The sequence below is a fragment of the Glandiceps talaboti genome, chromosome 7, assembly GCF_964340395.1.
Source record: "Glandiceps talaboti chromosome 7, keGlaTala1.1, whole genome shotgun sequence".
Lineage (NCBI taxonomy): Eukaryota > Metazoa > Hemichordata > Enteropneusta > Spengelidae > Glandiceps > Glandiceps talaboti.
The window spans coordinates 9,055,211-9,068,844 of NC_135555.1; the positions used below are offsets into that span (position 1 = coordinate 9,055,211).

General features: G+C 37.7%; 1 protein-coding gene across 1 annotated transcript; it reads left to right on the forward strand.

Annotated features, from left to right (window-relative positions):
- The first annotated feature begins 6,506 nt into the window (after nt 1–6,506).
- Nucleotides 6,507–11,305, forward strand: LOC144437348 (kelch-like protein 38). Its single transcript, XM_078126273.1, has 2 exons — nt 6,507–6,745; nt 7,883–11,305. The coding sequence occupies exon 2, from the start codon at nt 7,914–7,916 to the stop codon at nt 9,717–9,719; it is 1,806 nt and encodes a 601-aa protein (XP_077982399.1). The 5' UTR covers nt 6,507–6,745; nt 7,883–7,913; the 3' UTR covers nt 9,720–11,305.
- The last annotated feature ends 2,329 nt before the right edge of the window (nt 11,306–13,634 follow it).

Genomic DNA, 13,634 nt, shown 5'->3' on the forward strand with positions numbered 1-13,634 from the left:
GTCTGCTTACATGTGTGTGTGTGTGTGTGTGTGTGTGTGTGTGTGTGTGTGTGTGTGTAAATTTCTGAAAGTGAAGGGATTCACTGGACATATGTAATGAAGTCGTCTTCATAATGTAGGCCTTTAACGTAGAAACCCCTATTTGAATTTTATAATAACCAACAACACCCTTGACACAGCATAACACCATAGACATGTACACAGAACTTCATTGAGGAAATTTGATCGTTGGTCTCAGAATTGATAGTGCTCAGCTCAGTAAAGATAAATCTCCTCAGTGAAGTTCTTTGTGCGTGTGCATGGTGTTATGCTGTGTAGAGAGTATTGGTTATAGTAAGATCCAAGTAGGACATAGGGGATCTAAGTGAAGAAACCTATATATGAAAACGACTTCATTACAATATATTACAACTGCACTCTGATATGACTTGAGTTGTTTACTTGTAGTTTGTGTGGGGTGGGGGTGGAGGTGGGGGCTGGGGGTCTTGGGGGGATTCAAGGCAAAGTGACTATATTAGTGAAATGAATATCACGGTAAAAATGTGAACCACTTACAGAAAATGTAATGAAAGGATTGGTTTAATATTTTGTAAGGATGTTCTAGGGGATGTCTAGACAAAAGAAGGCAAGCTAAACTTACAAAAGACTTGCTTTTTACTTCTGGATAAATCCTGTCAAAAGATGGATGGTCTAAATGAAGTATAAATATAGATTTGAGGTTGACATAGGCCTAAAGTGGTATTGTCATATGGGAGGCACACCCATATTGAGGATGGATGACCACAGTTGTCATCCCACCCTCACCCTCATTGTCATAAACCACAACCTCTCTCACGGCACCATCCAAGATGCTCCTAATATTTCACAGTGTCGCAGAAGAAATATCATCTCTGGTTTGCAAGAATGCCTCACCCCAGGCCTTGAACTTGAAGGTAGTACCAGTAATTAATGCATATGGTCTGACATGTGACTTACAGATTAGGTTCTAAAATATCAAATTGAAATGTTTTTTAAATTAACTCTAAAGATCACTAAATATGACAATGTCCATCATATTTTAGACTAAGATACATTGTGTTGTTCCTCCCTCACCTACCCCAGCTGGTTGACTGATGTGTGAGGGTGCTCCATCACGGCGTACCTTACAGACTAATCATATCTTCCCCTAAATGAAATTACGGTTACCCGCAGTGTTTGCATGTGACGTGAATGTGTTTGTAAAGTCAAATATGCTGGCATACAAAGTGTAAAATGAACCCAGTTTAGACATGCAACCTGCAATGCAGTTTATTTCCCCCCATAGACAGGTTGAAGTAATGCAATACCAAGGTATATGCTGGAATGTTTAAATAGAAATTGATGTGTCTGGAGGACGAACCAAGGAACTGTAAGTGACTTGGGTACCGGTATTTAAAAAGATTGGACACTTTGTATGCTTCTTTGCTTATATTTAATCAAAATCAGTCAGAAATGACTGGTCAAAAAGTTATCCACTGTAACATGAAGATGATTGTTTTTAACTTTGAATTTCTTATTGAGCATCGATTTATGGTGCCACGAACAAAACACCCTGTTCATTGGTTTACCAATGTTTCGACACTGTACTGCCTGGCAAGCACTAGCTATATTACTGAAGATTACTCTGCCGCTGGTGGCGCTAGTCAGTACGACGTAGTCAATTTCACCAAATGGACGGAGAGTTTTGTAAAGGAGTTCAGCATTATAAGTGTCACCATTACGTAATATTCTCCACCTGCCAACAGAGAATTGAAAATGTAAGTATTAGGAATTTTGTGGTTTGTATATGAAATTTTCACAAACTGAGAGCATGCTCATGTACGACTAACATTTTTGTCTCCAACTTCCATATCAACACAAGTCAATTCAAGATTTTTTTTCTTCAAAATTTGAAAACACTTGTTCAGAAATGTTTTAATTTCAGTCGCTGCCACTGCGGAAAACCGTTGCCAAATTTTGCCTTTTCGTTTCACCTTGTCTTTCAAAATTGTATTGTTTCTCATCCTGACACAAACTTGTATCCGTTATATAAAGGGGGACGTCATTCTAGTCATTTCATGGCTTTAAGTTACCTTCATTACGCGCGATTTCAGAGAAATATCAAGTTGAAATGTCCCTCCTTCGGGGATCTTTGCTGTGGACCACGCTGCCTCATGGGAGTCAGCAGAAATGTTTATGCAATAGATTGAACTGAATTGAAATTTATTCCAACAGAAATTGAAAACAAAATATACATTCTTTTGAAAGTAATACAATTTGAAAACAGAATTCATCTGGCGAGGGCCATGGAATAGTTCCCGATGAACTAATCAAAGTCCATGGACCAAACATTCGTGAAAATTAAGGCTAATTTGGCATGTTTGGGGTACGAGATATAACAACAAAAATACCTCTCCTGTGAATAGTGATGGAGATTATATCGGAAAATGAATATCAACAAAGAATGTTCGTGAACTGTACACTGAAAGTAAAATTTACCTAGCAGTCATGAATATACATATTCACAGATCACATATGTAAAGGGAACATAAGTTGTTTACGATAAAACTAAATATAATTAAAGAATATAGGTCTATATCAAGCTACATGTACTTATGATACCCCATAAACGTCATGCAGGTTTTGGACAAGGAGAACCCGTTCATTTTATATCCCGTTGAGTAAACCTGTCCACGAGGTGCAACAACTGTCGTGTTTGGTTTGTCTATTTATGTATTGTCGCCATGACCAAAATACAGCAAGGTAAAAAATAGACTCTGTAACTATAGCAACTACCTGTCTTTAAATGCGTACCTGACATCTATCGTAGACAGTGGATGCTGCTGTCGATTCAAAATAGAATCTCTGAAGATTAATTTTTCCAACTTATCACCGACACTGAATTTGGGAATACTATTCAACATCGGTATAGGTGACAAAGTAGGTATGCAAGTATCGTATGCAGTGTCCACCATTATTGCTGACTTATACCGTTGTATCATTTCTTCGTGCAAATCTTTAGCACTTCTCTGACGACATATGCTGACACTCTTCACACAAGGAATATGCCTTGTTTTCGCATCACCGATAACCAAAGCTGTAAAGTGAAGTATTACTAGTAAAACAAAGCAATTCATATTTGTCCACCTGTAAGTTGTGAATGGGTGTTCGATGGTACACATTATACCTATAATATAGTAATGAGTATGTGAATGCATGTTTATTTGGTGTGAATCTCCTAAAGGATAAGATGGTATGTAAAGATCAACAAGCTGAGTTTATATATATTTTGGACGTAATTTATATTTTTCCTGCATTTTGAAAGTTACCCGGAGTATTCTATTAGTAAGCTTACATCCTGTATAGAAGTATGGAAACTGTCGAGGAAATTTATTCCTCCTATGCCACCAACTGTTATCAATTAACATAATAATCGAGGTTTTTCTAGAAAACTTGTAAACTCAACTTGTGACACTTTTACAAATGTATAACACATGAAAGCAGTAGCAACGATTCGTGATGGTTCGATGCATAACGATCTGATGACGGTTATACAGGAAAACGACATTCAAGATTGTGGATAGTTCGACAGTTAACTTCGGGTACTAAACAGTGTGTAAAAACCACAGCTATATCAACTATGAAGGCAAAAATGACTGTCTTTGAGGTAAATACACTACATACATTGGTATACTAATAGTGAAATGAAGTAGATATGGTAAACAACAGGATCAACTACAAATTATCAGTCGGCAGGAGCGCGGTTTGCATGTGTGCATGTGTGTGCGTGGGCGCGCGCGTGTGTATATACTGTACATATATGGTGATATGATATATAAAACACAATGAAAACTGGTTGGTCTCAAAAAACTCATCTCGAAGGGTTTCAAAAAAAGTGACTAGCTTTATTACACACACACACACGCGCGCGCGCGCGCACACACACACACATACATACATACATACATACATACATACATACATACATACATACAAAACAAACACACACATACATACATACACACACATACACACACATACATACATACATACACACATACATACATACATACATACATACATACATACATACATACATACATACAAAACAAACACACACATACATACATACACACACATACACACACATACACACACACATACATACATACATACACACATACATACATACATACATACATACATACATACATACATACATACATACATACATACACACATTATAGTGTCAACAAGAAAAGGACGAGAACGAGTAAGTACGGTATATTGTAAAGAAAGAAAGAAAGACATACATGTACTTACCGTGTCCTTTCTTATCAAGTTTTGCTACCATAAGTTTCCGTGTGTTACCAGTGACACTTGCTGTAAAGTGATCCGGTAATAACGTACACGCGTTTGCAAGCCGATGAAACACTTGTCGCTTTTGAAACTCGTTTGGTTTTTCTAGCAAAGTGTCCTGTTGAATCTGGCGTTGCTTCATTTGTTTTCTTTCTCGATAGCGTGGGGCTACGCTGTGGATTTCTAAAGCGTCTTGCATATACTTCGACATGTTTGGTTGGCTCCTACCTACGCCATAACAAAACCGCCCATTTTAGACTAAATCTCTCCCAAAATAACTGGATAATTACTTAATAATTAAGTTCTTCCTACTATGCAAACCGCGCTTTTGAACACGTTTTCTGTTCGCTAGATTCGAACAAAAGTAAAGAACAATAGACAATCCGCAATTCTATTTCGTCTCCATAGCAACAGTCTGTCTCTAATTTTCTCAGTGTATGTACGGTCGTTACTTTTTTTAAAAAAATGGAATCGACATAGTTATTAATAATAGATAATTATAATGAATTTGGGATGTATTTATATTTTCTGCAATACGGTATTTTTATCGAAGGACCGGTGTACGGTACGGTATACATGTATACTCCTACTTTGATGTAAGCCCAAGTCAATAGAGACTGCTACGTGACCAACTGGTATGTAAGAAATTGCCTTTTTGGTTCAATCACAGTAACCACTCTTCAATTTTTCCCGGAACCACCGTGACAGTAGGATAGCCTAAATCCCAACATGAGTTGACTGTAGGCTACATAATGTCCTCTTATTCTACCGATGAAAACCAATTCAGAATTTACAGTCTTGTGGATGTTTTCTATCTTTCCTGGTTGTAGTAGAGCAATGACAGACTGGAAATACCATTAAAAGCAAAAAAACACCCCAAAAACACACCAAGCAAGCAAGCAAGCAAGCAAACAAGCAAACAAACAAACAAACAAACAAACAAAGAAACAAACAAACAAACACACACACACACACAAACAAACAAACACACACACAAACAAACAAAACACGATAAACCTCAAAGTTAAATGTTCACTCCAAGAAGCATTTTTTGCAATGTTTTTCTTGAATATCTTTTAGAAGTGTGAGCGTTTTTGGCATGTTGTACTGTAGTAAATGTACTATAGTAAAGTTTTAACAATCATGTAAACGGTAGTACTGCAATAATTTAAGATAAAATTGGTCACTGGAAATGGCTACGTACTTCATTGTGTATCATTAGTGTAATAAAGGAAAGTTGTCATCGCGGTATGATTATATAGATTCCGGTGTGAACTCATCACCCAAGGGCAACAATTTCTACAATTCCATCATTCGCTTCCACCTCACCTTTCTGGTCTTAAAGGGAGTCGTATCGAGGGGTCTTGAATTTTTTTTTAGAGAAGGGGCCGGGTCTACTAAAGTGAAGGCATCTTAAAAAGCAGTAAGGCCAGGGTCTTTGGGATACATGGGGTATGGGCGAACGAAAATTCAAAAAATCAAAGTGTCAATTGGGATAGCGGAATAGTGCAAGCCTATATAGTAGGTTACATTTAATAGCTCATGCTTTTTGATATATTTTAACAGGAGAAGGAGGGCGTGTGTTAAACAAAGGAAGTTGAGCTATGAGGGAGGGCCACTTTTCAGCTCAACAAAATCCGGAGAGGGTCATATTTTATGCAATAGCCCTGGCCGGATTTCCCCCACCCCCTATAATTACTGAAGGCTCCTTTATCCTCTGATGGTGATGACTTACAGTTAATTGGACCACAATTACACTCATTGGCGATTGCAAGGCTCAAGGAAAACATGTTTTTAATCAGAATAGAAAGCCCTATACTTATGATAATTCATTATATTAATTTGTGCAAATTTTACAGCAAGGTATATGTTTCACTTTAGACTTGGGGAGGGGTGCTTCTAAAACCAAGTTTTTCAAAGGGGCACCTTAATTAAAAAAAAATGTTTAGCAATTTCTCATCCACCCCCCTCCTACAATGTTGAAATTTGAACGGTCCCAGCTAAGAGCGCACGTACTTACGCACTCTTGGCACTAGGTGGCGCTGTATCAAGCTACTTTCGAGGTCATACTAGGTCATTTGACTGGCAAAACATCACAGGCAGTGTGACCCAGACCAAGATGAGTAAGCTTTGTCTCGTCAAAAGAAAATGCATTGTGTGTAAATAAGCCGAGAGGCCTTGAAAGGCCGGAAGATGTTTATCTGCCGTGTACTATTAGTAGGAAGCGAGGTAGACCTAACCTCGGCTAATATAACTGATCATGATCGTCATCACCTGACATCACACACAGCAAGTTCCACATGATCCACGGTGACTTTTAAATTGAACATGAAAGAGTTTTTTCGCGATTGTTAACGTGAAATATTACATTCAAACACTCAGGATACATGTAAGTACACACTTCATGTTTATTGTATCAGTTGTGTCATGCCATATGCTTATGTTCGTCCACAGGAAGTTGAAGATTCTATTTTTACGTGATCTCGGAGTTCGTCATTGATGTATTAATTTCTAAGACAATCACATCCTTAGGTTCACATTGCTATTAAAGACGTAATTACCGTACTATAGAACACTGTGCCGATTAAGTCAAGTACCTGTTGTAATAGCGAGTGGAAGGACGGTATATTTTACACAAATCCCTAATTTCAACAGTTGCTGGTAGTTATATAGCAAAGTGTGTATCGGTGCAGGTTGGAACGTGACCTGGGCTGGTCAGTGTGGTGTGCACTTTACACTGCAAACTGAATGCATATGTTGTCAAATATGAATTTGATTAGATTCAATAGCGCTACAACATCATTGCCATATTAGTTTTTATGAAGGCAAACAAAAAGTGAAAACCCCAAGGTGATAATTCAAGACAATGACATCACTTTTATGGTAGTTGTCATATTCACCATAGTCTAGTTCCTATACAGTATCGTTACAATATACACCTCCACTGATATAGAAATGACGTTGGCATGCGGATTATATTCACACCACATGTTGGTATCTCATTCAGTGTACATTTATAACAAGTTAATTTCATCAAAAAAGATATTATTGCAATTAATCAACCAACACAGTATGTCATATTCTGGTTACCAAAGCAATCACAAGAGGGGGCACCAAATTTTCATCATGGCTTTAATAGTCTGCTGATCATTTGGCAATATAGTCTATATATGAACAGAGAATAAATTTAAGGCTACATTATACATCCATTAGCATTATGTTAGGCATAGAATACATATACATCATGCACTCCACTCAGGTAATATATTTTTATTCATTACGAAGAATTTGTAATGCCTAGTATAGCGTATACTGAGTGTACATTTTGAAGTCACATAGAACACACAGCATTCTTATGATGCACAACTTGGCATACATACACAGGAAACATTATAAGCCATTTAGTTTGTAAACTGTGTATCATTTCATTATCCATTTATTCATAGATCTTGAGTCGAGTACCTGTGATGTATATCGTAAGATAATTCAGTGATGTAACATTACTATGGATTTGTTGTTTTTACAGGGTATGAATTGTGAACATCTAGGCAGTGACCATGGAACAACAGAATGGCATACTGTCCATAGAAAACAGTAATCACTATGGTTATGTCAAACAGCAAAATGTTGCACCCTCCATAGATACCAGTAATCACCATGGTTACGTGCTCAATGAACCTTCTCACTCTGACCAAATTCTGAAGGGTTTGAATGATTTTCGTAAATCAGGTTATCTGACTGACACTGTCATTTGTGTGGATGGATGTGAATTCCCTTGTCATCGAGCTGTTCTGGCATGCAGTAGTCCCTACTTCAAGGCTATGTTCTCAAGTGAAATGAAAGAGACAAGAGAAGGACGTATAACAATAGATAAGATCAGTGCTACAGTTTTAGAACAATTACTAGAATATGCTTATACCTCCACAATTGTTATCAACTCAACCAATGCACAAGAATTACTTGAATTTGCAAACTTATTGCAGTATAAGAAGATCGTCGAGGCCTGTAGTAAGTACTTACAAGATCAACTTCATCCATGCAACTGTTTAGGCATTCAGTATTTAGCAGAAATGCATGCCTGTCAACAACTCTACTCCAAGGCAAAGATGTATGCCGAGGCCAACTTTGGTGATGTTATTCTGAACGAGGATTTCTTACAGTTAACTTTACCGCAAGTGATGGCTTATCTCAGTCAAGATAAACTGAACGTTACCAAAGAAGAAACGGTATTTAGTGGTGCTATGTGTTGGGTTGATTATAAATTCCAAAACAGAGTAGCACAAATACCCATGATTCTTGAGTGTGTCCGACTGCAGTATATGGATGCCGAGTTTCTGAATGACCGATTTAGAGACCCTATCCTGAATCAGCTGCCTGCATGTATGACTTTGTTACATAAAGCAAGGAAAACACAGAAGAAAATGGTACAAGATGACAAGAGTATTTACCATATGCCAAGTCAGCCTCGTGAATTTACAAAAACAGAGGTTATGGTGATAGTTGGTGGCTTCGATGCTGACCACACCTGGGTCCAAGATGTTCATTGCTATAATCCAACCAATAGAAAGTGGACAATGTTAGCTCCATTCCCAGCGGACATCAGTGGTTATAAAGCTGTTAGTCTCAACAACAATATTTATGTCACTGGAGGGAAAAGCACTACTGGTGTAACTGGAGCTGTGTTTTGCTACCAGTCGGTGTGTAACCAATGGAAACAAGTCACTGGACTTGATATTGCAAGACAGTTCCATGGTGCAGCCAGTTTGGGTGATTCCATTTACGTGGTAGGAGGTAAAGATGATAATGGGTGCTTCATCAGCGCTGTTGAATGTTATGATCCATCTATAGATAAGTGGAAACAAATGCAACCTCTGCCAAATGCTGTAGGAAACCCAGCTGTTGTTTCACACAATGAGAGGCTGTACGTGATTGGTGGGTACACCTGTGGTCAACATACCTACAAATCTATGCAATGTTATGATATTCAACTGCACACCTGGACAATAATCAACATGGTAATTCTGCAAACCAGGCATTTTCCAGCATTAGTGCTGAATGATAATATTTACATATTAAGTGGTCCAGGAAGGTGTGGCATGCAGGTGTACAATCCATGTACAAACACATGTGTACAAACCACAGCAATGTGCACTCAAGAACGACATCTGTTTGCATCTGCTGTCATCGATTGCAAGATGTATGTAGCTGGTGGCATGGTCAACTACAAAGCATTGCGAAGTATGGAAGTTTATGATCCTGATATGAACACTTGGACCAGTATTGGCAATATGCCAAAGTCATTAAGGCCCCATGGTTGCTGTGCTACAATTAGAAAATATCTTGGACCACCATACCTGAATTAGGGGGGGGGGGGGGGGGGCAAATCATGACTGAGATGAACTAGTAATGAGTAATTTACAGTCAATGTTGGTAATATGATGGAATGCGCTTTGACATGACAATACACTGTAAGCTGAATATTCCACAATTCTCTCTGATTTCTGATTTGTATGTTCAGACATAAGCTCTTTCAATGTATAGGTAAATCTCACCAGTCTACAGAGTTTTTTGGAAACATTTTTGAAATGTTCAAACTGTAGAATTCTTACTGTGAGTTTCTGAATACCATTTTCATTGGTTCTCAGTTCAGTGAGTTTTGGTAGAAGGAGAGAGATATTTTAGGAAATCAGTCCAATTTCTAGACATGTTAAAACAATGCAATTATAACTGAATAATATATATCACAAGGGTGCTGACAAATTAAAAGAAGAGTTACAAATTTTGTAAAGAAATGTTTTAAGAGCTAAATTTGACACTTGCTGTGAAAAACATGCTTGCCAATGTTAAAAAATCATCAACTTGCACAGTCAATTTGTGTAAAGTGTTTTTAACATGTAAGTTTCTGTTGGTCTACTCATTCAGAAAAATCAATATCCTTAGTGGAGTCACAACATGTGCAACATTTTCTAGTAGTTTCATTGTAAATATTTTGAAGGGCTTTCAAGAAAGTTGGTTATAAAATTTTTTTCTTCTTCCACCAAAAGATATCTGCATGAAATGAAAGTTAATGTCTGAGCATACCGGTACAAATTAGAGAGTTGTGGGCTATTCAGTCTGTGTAATAGCACAATGTAAATCTGTCATCAATTGATGAATTTATTTTGACAAGTTCAGTAGTGATTGCTTGAAAATGTCATTTACATTCAAACTATTGACCCAGTTAACATTTACTTTGATGAATGGTTGCACAAAGTTTAGGGCAGCCAGCCCCCTTGTTAATGATTGTACATTTAGTGTAGGGCTGTCATTTTGTGAATGATTGCACATTTAGTGTAGGGCTGCCATTTTGTGAATGATTGTACATTTAGTGTAGGGCTGCCATTTTGTGAATGATTGCACTGTAGGGTTGCCATTTTGTGAATGATTGCACATTTAGTGTAGGGTAGCTACATGTATTTTGTGAATGGTTGCACATTTAGTGTAGGGTTGCCATTTTGTGAATGATTGCACATTTAGTGTAGGGTTGCCATTTTGTGAAAGACTGCATATTTAGTGTAGGGCTGCCCTTTTTGAATTATTGCATACTAAAGTTTGTGGTGGCTCTTGTAAATGATCGCATATTTAGTGTAGGGCAGCCATTTTGTGAATATTGCATATTTACTTTAGGGCAGCCCTTGTGAATGATTGTATGAGTAGTATAGGGCAGCTCCTGTGAATGATTGCATGTGTGTAGGGCAGCCCTCGTGAATTATTGTGTATTTAGTGTAGGGCAGCCCATGTGAATTATTGCGTATTTAGTTAGTTCAGGGGTGTCTTATACCAAGAGACAAATTTTGATAAAGCTATGTGAAATACAGACATGATGATTTTATACTGACATGAATGTAGGGGTATGTGCTTACTAAGCACATGCTAAGCTTTAGCATTGATGACCCAATCACTTTAAATAGAGGGGGGTGTGGGGGTGTGGGGGTGTGGTGAGGGTAGGTGACCATAGGTGACATTCACTGAAAATGTTGAGGGGGCTGGTGGGCTATATGGTGAGGGTAGGTGACCGTTTACCCAGAATGTAGGGGCTAGTATGTGTTCAGCATTGATGACCAATTCACCTTACATGTAGATATGGATAGGGGGGGGGGGGGGCTGTGTGGCGAGGGTAGGTGACCATAGGTGACATTCACTGAAAATATTGAGGGGGGGGGGGGTTATATTTCCTGAGTGTAGATGAACATTCATCCTGAGAGGAATTTAGACAAATGACCTGATGTAAAGTATATAGACCATTGTTTAGGCTGTGATAGTTTACATTAGAGTAATCTAGCTGCTAGACCTTTGGGCTTTCTTCTGATACGTCAAATGAAAGGTGCAATTGAAGACGTATAGCCCAACTTAAGGTCTAAAGTCATCGCCCCCATTCCAGTATATAAATAATGGCCTATCAGAGAATCCCAATTACGACTAGCACAAACTGAGAAGAAGGGGTGATTTTTTCATGCATATTCATCTCGTAAAAATAACCACCAAAATACATACTTTACTCAGCCCACGACCCTATGTCACCTCAATGGAATGTCAAGTTTAAAGGTGACTTTAGCTAGACCTCAGACTAAATGTCCTCAATTGCACCTTTCATACGCAAAGCAATCTTCTGTCCCTTGTTGTATTAGGAGAAAGCCCAAAGGTCTAGCAGGTAGACTAATGTTTGAGTGGCAGTATGGATGAGAAACGACTATTTATTTTGGATTTTTTTAATTAATAAAAAAAACTTATGTGTTTTGACGTTTAGACAACATATTCAAAATAATTACCCCATTTATTCACATTACCATTATATCAATGACTGAATTTATCCACTTTATTGTTTGTTTGTATATAACTGGCACATATATCAGCCATGTTTATGACTTGAGGTTTACCTCGTATATATTTACATTGAATATTCTAAAAGATGAATATTTTGTTAGCATCATCATGACATATTTATGTGTGGAGTTGACATTTGATTATTTAGTGTTGCGTTGCAGTGAAAGACCATTAAACGTGTGGCCATGTACTACACTCATAGTCTCCGACCTCTATCTTGTCTTTAGCTTACTATAATTCTAACATACTGCTCAGTAACTAACATATACAATCTATATACACAGTTGAATATCTTCTTTATCAGATCCATACTAGACAGGCAGAGTTATTGCAGTGACATAGAAAAGTCCAGTATTTACATTCGACTGTAAAGTGTAGCTGGTACTGGCATGCATTGATGGTTAAAACCCCCCAGAAAAATATGTTGTTTTATATTTGTGTGACAAGAGAAGTTTGCTTTGTGTTGATGTGCATGTGGACCCCTCAGTCTGTTCCTCATTTGCAAACATAATTTTAGTACCATAATTAAGCGTCAACTAAGAGTACCATTCATCATGTTCATTGAATGGTTGCTGGGGGAATCTTACATGTAGTTCAATAGTTTGTGTTCCTCATGACCCAGCTGTCAGACATACATTTCTTCAATGTAGCAAAATAATAAATAACTTGATGTCACCTACGACGGGATTAAAAAATTATCATGTCACTGATTGTAAGATGGCAAACCCACAAGTGTGTATCGGAGTAAAAATTAGTTTGTTGCTGAAATCTGAGACTTGCATAAAACAAATGGTTCACTGAGTTTCCAGTTGTTATTTCTAAGTTATTCAGACTGTTAGGCACCATCAGTAAAATTCTTTGTTTCCTGTCTGTGTGTGGGTTAGTGGTTTTTAGTAAATTTAGAAAAAAACAACCAAATTTCCTTTTGCTCAAAATTTCCACGAAAGGCCTTTTTTGATGCCATTATACAAAATCTCTTCCGAATAACTACAAATATATCTAAATAGTTGCTGCATAGGTTTGTCTGTCTTATGTCTCCCACCCCTCTGTCTGTCTCATTCTCTGTATGTATGTATGTATGTATGTATGTATGTATGTATGTGTATGTGTATATGTATGTATGTATGTATGTATGTATGTATGTATGTGTGTGTGTATGTATGTATGTATGTATGTATGTATGTATGTATGTATGTGTGTGTGTGTATGTATGTATGTATGTACGTACGTACGTACGTACGTATGTTTGTCTGTCTTGTGTCTCCCACCCGTCTGTCTCATTCTCTGTTTGTCCATCCATCTTTGTCTGTCTGGTTATTTGTCTGTCTTACATCTCCCACCCCTCTGTCTGTCTCTCATTCTCTATGTTTGTTTGTCAGGCCATCCATCTTTGTCTGTTTGTTTGTCTGTCTGTC